Source organism: Phycodurus eques, chromosome 3, assembly GCF_024500275.1.
Source record: "Phycodurus eques isolate BA_2022a chromosome 3, UOR_Pequ_1.1, whole genome shotgun sequence".
Classification (NCBI taxonomy): Eukaryota; Metazoa; Chordata; class Actinopteri; order Syngnathiformes; family Syngnathidae; genus Phycodurus; species Phycodurus eques.
The window spans coordinates 29,849,994-29,867,960 of NC_084527.1; the positions used below are offsets into that span (position 1 = coordinate 29,849,994).

General features: G+C 39.1%; 1 protein-coding gene across 2 annotated transcripts in view; it reads left to right on the forward strand.

The window, feature by feature from the left end:
* The window catches only part of cabin1 (calcineurin binding protein 1), a 62,112-nt gene that overhangs the window by 9,335 nt on the left and 34,810 nt on the right, over window positions 1-17,967 (forward strand). Inside the window, exons 13-31 of one of the 2 annotated variants that reach the window (XM_061673059.1) lie at window positions 253-325; window positions 889-1,073; window positions 1,172-1,309; window positions 1,400-1,588; window positions 1,702-1,944; window positions 2,048-2,201; window positions 2,281-2,396; window positions 2,526-2,693; window positions 3,796-4,002; window positions 4,187-4,332; window positions 4,485-4,746; window positions 4,908-5,078; window positions 5,723-5,812; window positions 5,942-6,102; window positions 6,849-7,060; window positions 10,784-10,849; window positions 13,750-13,929; window positions 14,515-14,909; window positions 15,640-15,753. In XM_061673059.1, coding sequence (XP_061529043.1) covers window positions 253-325; window positions 889-1,073; window positions 1,172-1,309; window positions 1,400-1,588; window positions 1,702-1,944; window positions 2,048-2,201; window positions 2,281-2,396; window positions 2,526-2,693; window positions 3,796-4,002; window positions 4,187-4,332; window positions 4,485-4,746; window positions 4,908-5,078; window positions 5,723-5,812; window positions 5,942-6,102; window positions 6,849-7,060; window positions 10,784-10,849; window positions 13,750-13,929; window positions 14,515-14,909; window positions 15,640-15,753 — 3,270 coding nt within the window. The remainder of the gene's footprint in view (window positions 1-252; window positions 326-888; window positions 1,074-1,171; window positions 1,310-1,399; window positions 1,589-1,701; window positions 1,945-2,047; window positions 2,202-2,280; window positions 2,397-2,525; window positions 2,694-3,795; window positions 4,003-4,186; window positions 4,333-4,484; window positions 4,747-4,907; window positions 5,079-5,722; window positions 5,813-5,941; window positions 6,103-6,848; window positions 7,061-10,783; window positions 10,850-13,749; window positions 13,930-14,514; window positions 14,910-15,639; window positions 15,754-17,967) is intronic. The other variant, XM_061673060.1, reaches the window with a different exon arrangement.

A 17,967-nucleotide genomic window follows, 5' to 3' on the forward strand; every position in this document is an offset into this window, starting at 1 on the left:
TGTTACACACAGCTATGACTTCCCATTGTTTTCCTTTGTTTTGGTCTTATATTTCTTTCCTTTCTCCTCACTGTTAAATGTAGTTGAGGAATAGTTTCATTTAATTTGAATTTGTGTTCACAGTGAGGCTAATTTGACCCAAGGCACTGATAGAATTTCTTTAGTATGACCTGTAGACATGGTTGAGCATGGAATCTTTCAACTCTGATGAATACATTGTAATCATTGAGTATTTTGCTGCTTTATGTGCAGGAAATGTTGGAAATGAGCTTGGCATGTATGGAATTGCAACTGGAGCAATGGTTGCATAACAAAGGCAAGGCTGGTGGGTACTGTGAGCACCCTCTAATGAAGCATTGTAACATTTTAAATATTTTCGGTTTAATTTTTTTTTTTTTTTTTACAGTACAGCAGTTCAACCTATTCGCTGATTTTTATTTTTTAATGTTTCCTTTTTTTTAATCAAAGAAAAATACATATATATATCTCAATATATATATATATATTTATTTCATTTATTTTTTTGCGGTGAAACCAACCCCAAAAACACTTATTGGCGGTTTATCCCCGCTTATTCAAGAATGTTTTTTTTTTTTTTTTTTCCGCAATGGAATTATAATTTGTGTCAATTATCCACAGATATTTGCTCTTTGCGATCCGGCTCGATGCATGTCCCCATGCAAATAGTGAGGTCCACCGTATTATGTAACGCCTTATTTTTATATTTTTTATATATTTTATATTCACTGTTCTGATTTCTCAAAATTGTTCTGGCATATAGAGTATGTCTGTATTTAGAGTCCAGATGGTATTATAGCTCATTGATTTCATGATGGAAAGTTGTAGGGGAACTTCATGTTTTCAACTGCTGTTTTATTTCTCCTTTAGTGACTCCTAGAAGAAGCACTGGTTCCTGCAATGACACAGCTGATAATGAATTCCCCGGGCAACATTTCCAGGCTGATGTTTTGCTCCTGGCTTTAGGTTCATCCCAAAAAGATCTGTTTGAGGACAAGTGGTTAGATGTAACAGTGCGCGTCTACTGGCTGAAGGCTAGATACCTTGCGCTTCATGTAAGTACACATGTTGTTATTGTTGTCGTCTAGACTGTATGAATCAGTTCAACTCACCCTTAACTAAATATGACAAGGAAGTTTGTCTGCCTTTCCAGGGCGACATGGAATTGGCTCTAGAGAGCTATGATGTCTGTACAGGGCTGTTGCAGAGCAAACCCAAGCCCCCTGAAGGGAGATATTATACCATCAAACTGCCCAATTTGAGGGTAGATGCAGCAATCTCTGTTGAAGAGGTCAGTGTATTACTCACGAGATATGTTTTATTTATCAATAAAGTACCTGTTTCTTTCATTCCAAATTTGTTTTTCTATTTCCATGGTCAGATTGATAAAAGACTGAAGTCTCTCGAGCGCTGTCAGTCATTGGAGGAAATCCAGCGTCTCTTTGAGTCTGCAGACTTCGAATCAGTTGTGCGGTTGTTGCAGCCTACTCTTAATTACGGCAGCAGGAATAAACATTTGGAATTTGTTAGGTCAGCACCAGAACATCCTGCTCAGCTTCTGCTGCTGCAGGTCAGAGGATGCTGCAACTAATGAGTCACCATAAATGCCAGTGTTCATGGGATGCTGAGATAGGATGAGTGATGATTGTGCCTCTCATTCTGGTGTATGTAATTTTGCCACAGAATTCATTGTTGAGGCTGCAAGACTACCAGCAATGTCTGGAGACAAGTGAGTTGGCTCTGAATGAAGCTCTGCAGCAGCTCAACTCTTCTACAACCAGCTCTCCACCTGGAAAGGAAGAATGGGTCAGCGCCATTACAAAGCTGTTGGAGGGCATCAATGTCTGCTTTACCAAGGACTTGGAGCTCCTTAGCAACACCACCCACTTCTCCAGTATGGCTCGACTGGCAAACAATCTTATTCAGGTTAGAAGAGCGCTGACCTCTCATTATTCCATTATAGACCCACTTATGGAAAGAGGCATTAGTTTGTATGGGATGTTAATGTTTTTTGTGGTTGTCTTTTCAGCTGATCGACCTTAGCATGACAATTTCTGAAGACCCCAAAGAGCCTTATTTCTTCTCTGTGCTGCCGTGGATTATTTTATATCACATAATCAAACACGAAGAAGCTGCTTTCAGCGCTATGCTCCAACAACATATGTCTGTAGGGGATGATGAAGGTTTGTGGACTCATTGATTTAATGCTTGTGCCTTGTTAACATTGCTGTTGCTCTGAAAGACAATGACAATGACTTTTAGATGACTCTGGTTCTCCAATGCTGCCATCCTCCCTTATGCTTTTGAACATCGCACATGAGTATCTTGGACGTCGCTCCATGTGCTGCTGTTCAGATGGTTCACTACTCAAGTTTTTCGTAAGTTTGGCCATACAGTACCCACAAACAACTCCTCTAGACTTCACCTAACGTAATTGTCTGTGTGAATAAATTTGAATGTATAACCTGAACAGGTTTGCAAGCAATTTGATATTATGATTGCCATAGGTTCGAGTTTTGGAAAAAGAGTTTGCAACCACTGGCACTGCCAGCAATATCTGTCATCCCTACAAAGAGGAGTTGGAGATGGCTTTGGAACAGTGCTTTTTCTGTCTATATGCCTACCCGAGTAAGAAGAGCAAGGCCCGCTTCCTTGAAGACCACTCCTCTCCACAGGTCAGATTCTCCAATCCTAACCCTAGACATGCAAATGTATGGTGTGACATCAAAATGCATACAGATTTATTTGTGAATTGCGCAGTTCAGTTACATACCATCTGTAAAACTTAACTTTTTAACTTCTGTGAAGTAGAACACCATCTGACTGAAAACACAGATGGATATTAAATAGATTAGAATCTAATATAATCTAAACTCCCGTTGCACAGCAAAACTGTTCCAGCAAAAAAGGCATACAGATCCACCATTTGGCATGGCCATGCAGCTGAACAGACGGGTTTATAAAAAAAAATAATACTGAAAAAAATTAATATATAAAAGAATCGAACAATCTTTGTATTCCAATCAGTAAACCTGCATGACCAGAGCAATTTCACCAAAACAAAGTGCTTTTTTTTGTGACAGTGAAGTGAAATCATCATCGAAATATAAAATTATTCTGTGATAAATGGAACCAAAACAAACTTGCTTGAATAGTATTTATATGTATCACAATGACGCTTATAATCATGCAGTCCTTCGAGTGTTTTGGTTTTGTAATTTGTATGCTTAGGCATCAGGAGGTGCCATCGGTTAGCGATGTGTTCATTGAAATCCTTGCATGTACTGTGCGTAATATGCTATTCCCATGTGCAAGTTTTCCTTGGAATTCCCATTGCAGTACATTGAATAGGCTTTGCAAGTGTCAATTGTAATCAAATAAATCTAATAACAATGCATACACTAATGTGATCCTTGGAACTAATACAGGTGCATCTCAATAAATTAGAATTCTGTAGGAGAGTTCATTGTATTTCACCATTGCAATTCCAAGAGAGAAAGTCATAAATTGTACAGTTTGACTCAACATGAGAAAATACTTTTCAAAAGGCTAATTCCAACCTCATTTGCATAAAATCGTTTTGACTGTTTCTTATGTAACATTGTAATTTCTTGGAGATTGTAAACTTTGGGTTCTTGTTAGCTGTAAGCTAAACAACAAAATCATAAGTTTACATTTGTGTAGTTAAAGTATGTAGTACGATTTTGTAATTGAACTACAGAAATACATAGTTTTCTAGTTTGAATTTATTGAGATGCACCTGTAAATGTGTTGCAGGTTGAGTTGCTGTGGAATGATGCCCTTTTCATGTTCCAGTATTTTAAACCAAAATCCCTCCCTGAGTTTGACAGCTACAAAACAAGCACCGTATCTGCAGATTTAGCTAATCTGTTGAGAAGGTTTACAGGAATTGCCCCCCCAAGTGAAACTCCCACCCTCACTATGGACGAGGTTGCAGCCTACATTGAAGGCATGACAAAAAAGGTCAGTTTATGAGCCGTCACTGAATTTATGGCGAATAAAACGATCAATTATGACAGTTTTATTGTCAAATTTGATTCATTAAAATTGCAAAGCAGTTGGCTAAATATAATCCATATCTAAGAATGTCTTTGAAAAAAGGTTTTTAATTCTTATATATTATATTTTCAATTTGTTATTTTCCAAGACCCCAAGCCTTCCTGAGGGAAGTCCTCCAGCCCCTCCAATTATTAATGAGGTCTACTACTTGCTGGCTGATTATCACTTCAAGAACAAGGAGCAGTCCAAAGCCATCAAGTTTTACATGCATGACATCTGTGTTTGTCCGAACAGGTAGGTAATGTAGCTAATGTCAATTTTTAACTTTTAATTGTAATTGATTTGAACTTTTGTTGTAAATTTTATAGGCGGAATGTGATGTCTTTTATAGTTGCTCCTTTGTTCCATTTTGCTTGCACTGATGTTCAGTGTGTGTTTGTGGATAGGTTTGATTCCTGGGCAGGAATGGCCTTAGCTAGGGCCAGTCGCATTCAGGAGAAACTCAACTCCAATGAGCTAAAAAGTGATGTACCCATATGGAAACACTCTCAGGCTGTGCTCAACTGCTTTAAGCGGGCCCTGGAGATAGATAGCTCCAACCTATCGCTTTGGATTGAGTATGGAACCATATCATATGCTTTGCACTCCTTTGCTTCGCGACAGCTAAAGCAGTGGCACGAAGAGCTTCCACCAGAGGTGGTAAAACAGGTGAAGCACATTTTAACAAGGTCTTATGTCATTTTTAGTTTTACAACAGAGGTGACACAAGTACAGTATGTTCTGCTTCTTCATGTGAAGGCCTTGTAGAGATCTGTGGTAATAAGCTAATTTACTTATTAAATAAAGCTCTGCTCTGTCTTTATTTTCAGATGGAGGAAAGGAGAGAATCCATGTTAGAGACTGCATCTCGGTGTTTCCAGGGGGCATCCCAGTGTGAGGGGGACAGTGATGAAGAAGAGTGGCTCATTCACTATATGCTAGGGAAGATAGCAGAGAAACGCAAACAGACACCTGTGGAATACCTGCAGCTTTACAAAAAGGTAAACCGCTCTGGAAGTGGAAACCTCACTTGTTGAGTTTGACATTGGCTGTTTATATCCAATGACTTCTGAATATAATATAACAACAGGGTTATGAATTTCCAAAAACTAACATATGCCAGTCTGATATGCACCTATATGTAGATGTATAACTTCTGAGAATTTATTAAGGGAAAAACAAAAAAAAAAGTGTGATCAAAGTGTTAAAATTATTCTTTGAAACTAGGCTGTAATCTTGAGATTGTTTCATAATCCACCTATAGAAACAAAGATTACTGTTTTGCTCCCCTCACAAGATGTTCTCTCTGTGTGTGTGTGTGTGTGTGTGTGTGTGTGTGCGTGTGTGCGTGCGCGCGCACGTGTGTGTTTTCCCAAGAGATAAAAACATACAGCATTAGTCATAGCACTGTTATGATGAAATCGTTGGAGGCAGGTGAACTTTGAAATTTCAAACACAATGTCATGGAGGTCATGAGCAGATTGGGGAGGGACCGGGTGGCTGGCTATGCAAGCACAGTGAATTCTTTTTGTAGCACTCATAACTTTCCTCTTCTATACGAAAGCCCTTCTTGTCATTTCATTTAATGTCTATTGTCATATGCCTGTCTACTGGTTTGTTGAGTGTCATCTGTTTGAATTTGAAGGCAGCACACTTTCTGCATGAAGAGGCTGCCAGGTACCCTCGTAAAATCCATTATCACAATCCACCTGACCTGGCTATGGAGGCCCTGGAGGTAAATCACTCCTATATACTGATATTTCAACCTGGGTGCCTTTAGGTCTAAATTATGAGGTACTCATTTTTTATTTTATTTTGTGAAAGCACTCCCATTTAAAGGCATTGTTAACTTTATTTCTTCCAGTTGCACTTCCGTCTCAGCGCCACCATCCTAAAGCTGCTGCAGGCTAATGAGCCCAATCTGGACCATGAAGCCTTGTTCAGTTTGCTGGTTGAGGCTGCTACAGGGCCCTTTGCCATAGGGGAAGAGAAGAGTATGCCCAGCATACCCAGATCTAATGAAAAGTAAGTAACCCGATAGACCAGGGGTGTCAAACTCATTTTGGTCACTGGCCACATGGCTTCACTCGGAGGGGGTTATGACTGTTAACCCATATACAACCTCAATTCCATTGAAGTTGGGACATTGTGTTAAACATAAATAAAAACAGAATACAATGATTTGCAAATCATGTTCAACCTATATTTAATTGAATACACTACAAGGACAAGATATTTCATGTTCAAAGTGATAAACTTGATTGTTTTTAGCAAATAATCATTAACCTAGAATTTTATGGCTGCAACACGTTCCAAAAAAGCTGGGACAGGTGGCAAAAAAAGACTGAGAAAGTTGAGGAATGCTCATCAAACACCTGTTTGGAACATCCCACAGGTGAACAGGCTAATTGGGAACAGGTGGGTGTCATGTTTGGGTATAATAGATGCAAATCATTGTATTCTGTTTTTATTTATGTTTAACACAACATCCCAACTTCATTAGAATTGGGGTTGTACTTGAAGTTGTAAATTAATTATTGCCTCCATATATATATAAAAGGCTTGCAATATCTCAACATTATTAAGTGAAGATAATTTGCAATTTTGTTAAATTAGCAAGAAACATGAAGTCGATGCACATGATTTGCTTTCCCGGGACACATTAAACGATGTGGCAAGCCAGATCTGACCAGTGCTATAGATGGTCACCCTGCAGTAATGAGTAAAAATAATCTTTCATTGTAAAAATAATGTTTCTTTATTTATTTCAGGGAGAAATCTACCTCTGTGACAGATGAAGACCTTAATAGTTCTTCAGTAGGCATAGGCAACATCCTCAGCTCTTCCCTTCTATCAGTTGCCACTCCAGGTGTGACATCCCCTCTCTACGTTGCCACGCCATTTGACCACGATTACGCCAAACGCAAAACTCTCCGACGGCAGCAGTGGCAGCAGCAGCGGCATGAGGAACAGCAGGCTGATGGTACAGTCGCAGTCCTAGACACTGTCTCTGGGCTTGCCTTTTTTGCACTGGGGCAGGAAGTCCACTGAGGAGTGCTCAGATTGATAATCACCTTGTTGTGTGGTCTTGCTTTGAGTTACAATGCTCCCCCTGCACTGGATGATTGGGATGTGGTGAAATGGGCAATATGGCTACGTTCTACTAGACTACTGTGCAACATCAAAACAGCAGCAGATTGAGCTATGCAGAGGGCACACAGGCTGGAATGTGCATGCGTGTGTGTGGCTTTTCACAGCTTTACCCTTTTTGCTTTCCTTGCCAGTTTGTCAGTTTGCTTCTCCTAATACAGGTAGCCCATCAATGATTATGACTAAAATTTTTATTTAAACAACATTATTGGCGGTCCTAGAGGCAATAGATTTAAAGCAGCCCATAGATAAACAGAAAAATACAGAAATATATGGTTCAAAAAAATAACTATAAATTAAGTGAATGGTCAAAACAAAGAGAATCCGATCGACTTAGATTAGTAAATCAAAATCTGGTAAAGATATTCGGGAGATCATTCATAAATAATTCGAATAAATGAAATATGAAAAACAATTTGAAATAAATTGTTACTTAACGTTTATCACCAATTCATTAGACCTGGGGTGTCCAAACCTTTTCCTTCAAGGGCTACATAGAAAAAATCTTGAGAATGCAAGTGCCACTTTGACATTCTTTGACTTTATTATACAAGCTAAAACCAATCCATCAAGAGATATTATATAGTAGTTATTTTGAGAGAATTACTACAACCCCAGTTCCAATGAAGTTGGGACGTTGTGTTAAACATAAATAAAAACAGATTTGCAAATCATGTTCGACCTATTTTTAATTGAGTACACTACAAAGACAAGATATTTAATGTTCAAACTGATAAACTTGATTGTTTTTAGCAAATAATCATGAACTTAGAATGTTATGGCTGCAACACGTTCCAAAAAAACTGGCACAAGTGGCAAAAAAGTCTGAAAAAGTTGAAAGTTAAAGCCTCAACTACAAATAGTTTACAGCAGTTTTTCTCCTTGCATCAATACAAAAATAGCAGTGGTCATATTGTGCACCAGAAACATAAGAAACAACCCCAATTCCAATAAAGTTGGGACGTTGTGTTAAACATAAATAAAAACAGAATACAATGATTTGCAAATCATGTTCAACCTATATTTAATTGAATACACTACAAAGACAAGACATTTAATGTTCAAACTGATAAACGTTATTGTTTTTAGCAAATAGTCATTCATTTAGAATTTTATGGCTGCAACGTTCCAAAAAAGCTGGGACAGGCTCATGTTTACCACTGTGTTACATCACCTTTTCTTTTAACAACATTCAATAAACGTTTGGGAACTGAGGACACTAATTGTTGAAGCTTTGTAGGTGGAATTCTTTCCCATTCTTACTTGATGTACAGCTTCAGCTGTTCAACAGTCCGGGGTCTCCGTTGTCGTATTTTACGCTTCATAATGCGCCACACACTTTCAATGGGTGACAGGTCTGGACTGCAGGCAGGCCAGTCTAGTACCCGCACTCTTTTACTACGAAGCCACACTGTTGTAACACGTGCAGAATGTGGTTTGGCATTGTCTTGCTGAGATAAGCAGGGGTGTCCGTGAAAAAGATGTTGCTTGGATGGGAGCATATGTTTCTCCAAAACCTGTATGTACCTTTCAGCATGACTGGTGCCTACACAGATGTGTAAGTTACCCATGCCATTGGCACTAACACAGCCCCATACCATCACAGATGCTGGCTTTTTACAGTCCGGATGGTTCTTTTCCTCTTTAGCCCGGAGGACACGACGTCCACAATTTCCAAAAACAATTTGAAATATGGACTCGTCGGCCCACAGAACACCTTTCAACTTTGCATCAGTCCATCTTAGATGAGCTCAGGCCCAGAGAAGCCGGCGGCATTTCTGGGTGTTGTTGATAAATGGCTTTTGCTTTGCATAGTAGTTTCAAGTTGCACTTACGGATGTAGCGCCAAACTGTATTTACTGACATTGATTTTCTGAAGTGTTCCTGAGCCCATGTGGTGATATCCTTTACACATTGATGTCGGTTTTTGATGCAGTGCCGCTTGAGGGATCGAAGGTCATGGGCATTCAATGTTGTTTTTCGGCCTTGACGCTTACATGCAGTGATTTCTCCAGATTCTCTGAACCTTTTGATGATATTATGGACCGCAGATGATTAAATCCCTAAATTCCTTGCAATTCGTACCTCCTGTCATTGCTTTTCTCTTGGTGTAATCTTTGTTAACCGGCCACTCTTGGGAAGGTTCACCACTGTTCAATGTTTTCTCTCTATGGGGATAACGGCTCTCCCTATGGTTTATTTATTTTTTTAGATCTTTTGTCTGACTTGATGTTGTTGGGACAGATTCTGTATGAGTGAATTTTTTATTGAACAGATCTGGAGGTAATCAGGCTTGGGTGTGATCAGTGAAGATTAAACAAAAGTTGTGATTAGCCACAATTAATTCATGATTTAACGGGAGGGGGGAATTACTTTTTTACACAGGGCCAGGTAACTTTTAATAGTTTTTTCCCCCCCTTAATTGACGAAATCGTTTAAAAACAGCATTTTAAGTTCACTTGGGTTCTATCTGTCTGATATTTACATTTGTTTGATCTTAAACATTACAGTGGGGAAACTATGTAAAAATATTAGAATTTGAGAAGGGGGCCATTACTTTTTCACGACACTGTACACATTTTATACTTATATATACATAGATTAAACAGGTAAGCAAGAAATGTTGTCTCAGTGTTTCAATATGCAAGGATCTTGTCCACGAGGAAAACTTTGAGGGGGCGGGGAAATAAGACCATGACTATTTTACTTAACAACAAAAACTCTTTCCACGCATCCCATGTTCCACGTTAAGCATGAATGTGCTTATATTGCAGCCATATTGCCCATGTTGCCAGTTTTGTCCCCCTTCTCCAGAATTTTTCCTTCCTCCCTACCTACCTGCCTGCTACCTCTTTTGCCTGCTTGCTTTTACCACCTGCTTTGCCATTTATATGCATGTAGTTCCAATGGAGTTACTGTCTTCAGTACTGAGTAAACTCAGATCCTTAACACAATTCACTTAATCGTCTGGTGCTTCACATGGTTATGTTTTGTTGGATTTTGGTGTGGGCTTAACTTGACTAAAAATCTTGACTCCCTGGAGCTGTCCCGTCCTGTGTGAGTCATGTGTTCATCGCACTAATGGGACATTTTGAAATTCTATCCAATTAGTGCAGGTGAGCAAACTCAGAAACCAGTGGGTGGTCTTTTATTGGCAAAGAACTGAAACCCAAGTTATGGAAATGTGGCACTATGCACGTGTTAACCAATCTTAAAGCGCATTCTGGTGAGAAAACTGTAGGGCCTGATTCAGACATCCAGTCATCATGAAGATAGTATTTTCTCTTTCCACAGCTATTCTCTCTTGAATCTGTCTTAACACAATGATAGACAATGTCTTTATTGTCAGTGTTACAGGTATGACGAAATTGAAGGAATTGTCTGAATTGGGTTCTACGAGGGGATTTTCTTTATCTCCTCATTTGTCAAAAATGTATGATTTCATTTTCTTTTTTTTGTAATCAACCTGCATTTTAAATGTAATGTATAAAATGCATTTAGAGGTACAGTTCTGTTTTGATATTGTTGTAAAACCAGCTCCCCATATCTTCAACAGCCTCACCAGAGTTTGACCATGATTACTGCTTGCCCAGGTCTTCAATGTGGCTGGCTTCCCTGAATGGTACTGCTCTCCAAACCCACCAAACTCTCTCAGAGGCTATGTCTTCAGTCAGAAAACAGCTTTGTAATGAAGTGCATTCTTAACAGAGGCACCCATTTGTACAGTTTTAACTTCAATTACTCACTTAGTGCTGTATTTGCTGTTTACTCATGACTGTGAACCTTTTTAAAATTCCCATGTATGTTATCCTCCACTCCTCATTTGGTTATCCACAGTTCTCTGCCAATGATTCTCGGTATCTCTCATCAAAGCAATTAAAGGGAACATAGTTTTGGTCTCTTTTCCAAACTGTCCAACCCTGCCCACCCTACCTCCATTCTCCTTGTGTAACAACCTCTTTGTCTTGTGATTACTTAAAGTTTATGTGTCTCACTTTGAACTTTAGGTCATCAATATCTTGAAAAATGTACAATATAATACATTTAAACTTAAGAACTATATATATATATGTGTATATATATATACATATATATATATCTATATATATATGTATATATATATATATATCTATATGTATATATACATATATATATATATCTATATGTATATATATGTATATATGTATATATGTATATATATATATATCTATATATATATATGTATGTATATATATATATATATATATATATATATATATATGTATATATATATATATATGTATATATGTATATATATATATATGTATATATGTATATATATATATATATATATGTATATATATGTATATGTATATATATGTGTATACATGTATATATGTATATATATATATATGTATATATATGTATATATACGTTGTGTGTATATATGTATATATATACGTTGTGTTGTGTCGTCATGTTCAACCTATATTTAATTTAATGCACTACAAAGACAAGATATTTAATGTTCAAACAGATAAACGTTATTGCTTTTAGCAAATAATCATTAACTTGGTATTTTATGGCTGCAACACATTCCAAAAAAGCTGGGACAGAGTCATGTTAACTGCTGTGTTACATCAAACGTTTGGGAACTGTGGACACTATTTGTTGAAGCTTTGTAGGTGGAATTCTTTCCCATTCTTGCTTGATGTACAGCTTCAGCTGTTCAACAGTCCGGTGTCTCCATTGTCCGATTTTACGCTTCATAATGAGCCACACATTTTCAATGGGAGACACGTCTGGACTGCAGGCAGGCCAGTCTAGTACCCGCACTCTTTTACTATGAAGCCACGCTGTTGTAAGACGTGCAGAATGTGGTTTGGCATTGTCTTGCTGAAAAAAGCAGCGTCCATGAAAAAGACGTTGCTTGGATGGCAGCATATGTTTCTCCAAAACCTGTATGTACCTTTCAGCAATAATGCTGCGTTCACAGATGTGCAAGTTACCCATGCCATTGGCACTAATACAGCCCCATACCATCACAGATGCTGGCCTTTGAACTTTGTGTCAGGTTCAAGACACCTAAAACACTTGTTAAAAAAAAAAAAAAAAAAAACAAGACAGACACCGAGGTAGTTCAGTTTTCAGACTTGCAAGGAGAAACGGACGAGAGTGTGTTTAGTTACAGTCTCTATACCGCTCTGAATTCACTCTGTCCGTCCCCTCTCTTTTTATTTCCTTTGGGCAGATCCTAGTTACACAGCTGTTGTTGCTATTAAGTTGGGGGAGCACATAGCAGCATCGTAAACAATCACATATATGACTCTTTGTGGAGATGTGTGTGATTGCTCCAACCTTTGACCTCTGACTGCAAAATGCTCCAGCCGCCATCTTTGGAATGAGGGCACACATGATTGTTGTAACTCATGTGTTCAGCACATAACACTCTTTGTTGTGGTCCAGATAGAAGAAGAGTTATAGCCTATTTATCAAGAAAGAGTAAACTCCTCTTCACAGACATCAACTTTTATGATACAATCAACATACTGCTAAATGCATGCTTTGAAAATACTATAAGAGTAAATATGGGATAACAATGTACTTTTATTCTAACACTTTGCGTCCATAACAGTCCGGATGGTCCGTTTCCTCTTTGGCCCGGAGGACACGACGTCCACAATTTCCAAAAACAATTTGAAATGTGGACTCGTCGGACCACAGAACACTTTTCCACTTTGCATCAGTCCACATCTTAGACGAGCTCGGGCCCAGAGAAGCCGGCAGCGTTTCTGGGTGTTGTTGATAAATGGCTTTTGCTTTGCATAGTTGCACTTACGGCGCCGAACTGTATTTACTGACATTGTTTTTCTGAAGTGTTCCTGACCCCATGTGGTGATATCCTTTCCACATTGATGTCGGTTTTTGATGCAGTGCCGCCTGAGGGATCGAAGGTCACGGGCATTCAGTGTTTGTTTTCGGCCTTGCCCCTTACATGCAGTGATTTCTCCAGATTCTCTGAACCTTTTGATGATATTATGGACCGTAGATGATGGAATTCCTGAATTCGTACGTTGAGGAACGTTGTCCTTAAACTGTTCGACTATGGTCTCATGCACTTGTTCACAAAGAGTTGAACCTCGCCCATCTTTGCTTGTGAATGACTGAGCAATTTAGGGAAGCTCCATTTATACCCAATCATGGCACCCACCTGTTCCCAATTAGCCTGTTCGCCTGTGGGATGTTCCAAACAGGTGTTTGATGAGCATTCCTCAACTTTCTGTGTCTTTTTTGCCACTTGTCCCAGCTTTTTTGGAATGTGTTGCAGCCATAAAATTCCAAGTTAATGATTGTTTGTTTATTAAGTTAAGTTTATCAGTTTGAACATTAAATATCTTCTCTTTGTAGTTTATTCCATTAAATATAGGTTGAAAATGATTTGCAAATCATTGCATTAAAAATTAACTTGAAATTCATTTTCACGATTTTCCATAGATCCATAGTCATTCAACTGTGGAAATGTGTTGTTTCTTGTTTTTACAGAACGCAGTCAGGACAGTGAGGTGGTGATGCTTTCTGACTCCAACTCCACCCAGGATGCTTTCACAGATCCCACCAGCTCACAAGACAGTAGCCACAAACCTGCCTGTGGGAAAGTCAGTTCTTCATCATCAGAGAGCACAACACCTGTGAAGGAAGGACAGCCTGCGTCTGAGGACATAGGTATACCAGGACTCAAATACTGACAGTGATTACACTATTCATAGACTAGAAGAGGCAGCACGGTGGCTGATTTCGTTAGAGTCTGCCTCACAGTTCTGAGGAGTTTGCCTGTGTGGAGTTTGCATGTTCTCCCCGTCCCTGCGTGGGTTTTCTCCGGGCACTCCGGTTTCCTCCCACATCCCCAAAACATGCATGGTAGGTTAATTGACAACTCTAAATTGCCCGTAGGTGTGAATGTGAGTGCGACTGGTTGTCTGTATGTGCCATGCGATTGGCTGGCAACCTGTTCAGGGTGTACCCCGCCTCCTGCCCGATGATAGCTGGGATAGGCTCCAGCACGCCCGCGACCCTAGTGAGGAGAAGGGGCTCAGAAAAGGGATGGATCGATAGACTAGAAGAAATGTCAGAATATAATAAAAAAATATATTTTTATTCTCAGTACAGTATCACTATTCATCTGAGTACTCATTTTGTGCACTCATCTTTTTTTCAAAATAGTTATCATTCCATTTCACCACAGGAGGTATCCTGAATTTGGGTGTTATGGGCAGTCCTCAGTCATGTCTTTGCTGCGTTCTTCTTTAGAGTCACATGGAGATCAGACTGTCCCCCGGACAGAGGAAAATCTGGTTGAGGAAATTGTGGAAATGGTGGTGATGACGCTCCCTGAGGCTTCAACTCCCAAAATCTCTGCAGAACTCTGCTTTCCTCCTGTGCTTGTACCAGCCACCCCTCCGAAAGCACCCTCCTCTCAACAGGCTGGTTCTCAAACCCCAGCCAGCGAAGGCAAAAAGAAGCCAGAGCCTCCCACCGAAGTGATCGAGGTACCCAAGGCCCTGCCTGCAGAACCTGCTGACCAGAGAAAAATGCTGGTGGAGATGTGCATCCGCTCTCTTTTCCTTTGCCTCGGACGTTTCCCTCAACACTACAAGAGCCTCTACCGCCTGGCTTTCTTTTACAGCAACAGCAAAACCCACCAGGTCAGTCCACCTCTGTTAACTAATGTCAATTAATGACATGCTACTCAGTGTGTGCTACCAGCATAGTAAACCATTAAACTTAAGCCTCAACCATCTAATCATTACGTTGAACTTTTAATCATTACTTTTACCGTTTGATTTGGCAGGTGAGTCCTACTAACAATTACAGTGGTATACTCAGAATGACTAAAAATGTCTGCTGCAATGGGTGCTTCATTTTCCCTTCAGCTTTTCTTGTTTGCCTTAGATTCCATTCATTGCATACTAGTTGCTAAAAGATGCCATGTGAGCTCCAAGGCTCTGTGGGTAGAGGTATGCGTGGGTTGAGAACCATGCTTTCTCAGCCAGTTTGGCATAGAGACACTGTGCATACTGTAGGGACATCCTTCTGTCAGCATTCTGATCCATTGTAATGGAGGCTATGTCTTCACTAAAACTAATGCTTTTTTTTTCAGTGTTATTTTGTTTTGAAATATACCTTTTGTCTTACCTTATTCTAGCTCTCTGCATCATAGGTTTCAAGTTGTGAAAGGTTGTCTGGGCTTTCCTGATTGCAAATGAGCAGGGTCTGGATTTTAGCAGATGTTTACAAAACATGCAAGTACATGTACTGTTTATTTCATAATGTCAATGTATTGTCAATATATTGTCATGGAAGGCCGTCATGATAGTTTAATGTTGTGTATATTAAATGTGGACGTGTATGTTTTTGATTTATTTATTACCACAGAACCTACAGTGGGCCCGAGATGTGTTGCTAGGAAGCAGTGTCCCATGGCAACAACAGAAGCACATGCCTGCACAAGGACTCTTCTGTGAAAGAAACAAGACAAACCTGTTTAATGTAAGTTCAGTTCACAGTTCCTTTGATGTTGTTTTTCCCGTCACTTAGTCAGTGCACATTTCTTTTCAGCTTTTTGAAGACACCAATTATAATTGTATCATTTAACCTTCATTTTTATAAATGGCAGGCCTAATATATGGTCATAAACAATCAGGACAATAATAATCATGTTCACTTTAAACTGATACAGAGAGAGAGTCATTTAACTGAAGTGAATCTTCATGAGACATGTTTTTAATATTTCGGTTACTTTAAAATATTACAAACACCTGTCAATCTGATGCAAGTAACAGCCAAAATTTAAAATGTATGAGTAAATAAATACCTCTCTGACAGGGTGAATCAGAAGTGGTTATTACCTTTACCAAACTTACCAAGTTTGAAATTGCTACATTGGATATAAATTCGTCACCCCCCTGTTCAAATGCCAAGTTTTTGTGATATGAAAAAAATGAAACCAAGTAAAACGATTTCTAAACATTTTCCAACATTGTGGCCTATAACCTGTACAACACAATTGGGGGGATCTTTTTAAGAGGGGAAGTAAAAATAAACAACTGATATACTGCTGTTGCACAAATGTGCCCCCCTTATAACTGGGGATGTGGTTGTGTTCAGCGTTAAGCGATCACATTCAAACTCATGTTAAATGGGAGTCAGCACACACCTGCCACTGTTTACAATGTCTCTAATTAACCCCAAATAAAGTTCAGATGTTTTAGTATGCTTTTTCTGATATATTTTGCTTTCTAGCAGACTTTAACTTTGGCCCCAGTTCCAGCTAAAGATAATCAGCCCTAAAGCAAAGCATGATACTGCCAGCAATATGCTTCACTTAGGATATGGTGTTCTTTTGGTGATGAGCAGAGTTGTGTTTGCACCAAACAGCTTTTGGAGTTACGGCGAAAAAGTCCAACCCTGGTGTCCTCAGACCATATCTCATTTGTACATGTGTTTTGGAAGATTTCAAGTGTGTTTTTTCAAATTGCCGCCGGGTTTGGATGTTTTTCTTTGTACGTTAAAGTTTCCATCCTGCCTAACCCATACCCCAGACATAGTTGTATGAATAAGACGGGATGTTGTTGTCACATGTTGTACTGACAAGAAATTCCTCCAGCTCCTTCAGTGTTGCTGTCTGCTTCTTGGCAGTCTCCCTGAACAGTTTTCTTCTTGTCTTTTATTTGATTTTTAAGAGATGTCCAGTTCTTCGTAATGTTATTACTGTGCAAAGTTTTCTCCACTTGATTATTACTGTCTTTGTGTTCCAAAATATATTTAATGCAATGGAAATAATTTTTTAGCTTTCTCCTGTCTTGATACTGTACCTTTGAACAACAAGTTGTTTGTTCCCGCCGATCCCGCCCTTTAATTTGTACAAGTCATTGGTCACATTACTGGTGGAAAATGTTAAATGATTTATCTTGGGCTTACTTTTTTAAAACACAAAAACATTTGAACAGGTGTATGGACACTTTTTATATCCACTTAAGGTTATCTTTTGATTGCTGTTTGTTGGTTTACTTGTTGTCATGTTAATGAGCAGATGTGACAAAAAAAACTACACAACTGATTTATGTAAAACTTTGAAAAAGAGTATTCTGGATGGTCGTTGAATCAATTAATTGACTGACATTTCACCATTACAGCCCACTTGCCAAGTGGGGCCAGTGACCCTGCAGATTGAACAGATGGAGATAGCTATGGTAGTCTACCCAGCAGACAGTCTTCCCCCCCAAACAAGGCAGGCGGAATGAGTACTCTAGTTATGTTCAGATTAAGACAGATTCTCTTCGTGCAGCTCTTGTATTGGATCTCATTAGGTTGTCCAGGTGTCTAATGCAGCATCAGCTGAGTGTAATGTAACGCTCATGTTTATAGTGAAGGTGCAATCTCAAGGGATTTGCTTGGGAAGCACTGATGTGTGTCGTCACGATTTGTTGCTAATGATGTACCGGTGTATTTCCTGTGAGTGGAGTACAGTGTTGGCATATCATTAGGTTTACCCTTTTTTTAAACCAGTGGCTCACAAAATTCAATTGGCTGCTCAGAACTTTGGCCTGAAAACAGATCATAAATAAGCTGTAAATGGAATTTTTCACTAGGTGATTGGTGAATGATGTGTCTTCACAAGGCTTGTGTTGGCTTCCCATGGAGTTTGCATCTATCATCTGTTCTTATAGCTTCTCCACTAAATTGAAGAAGAAAAACTTTTGA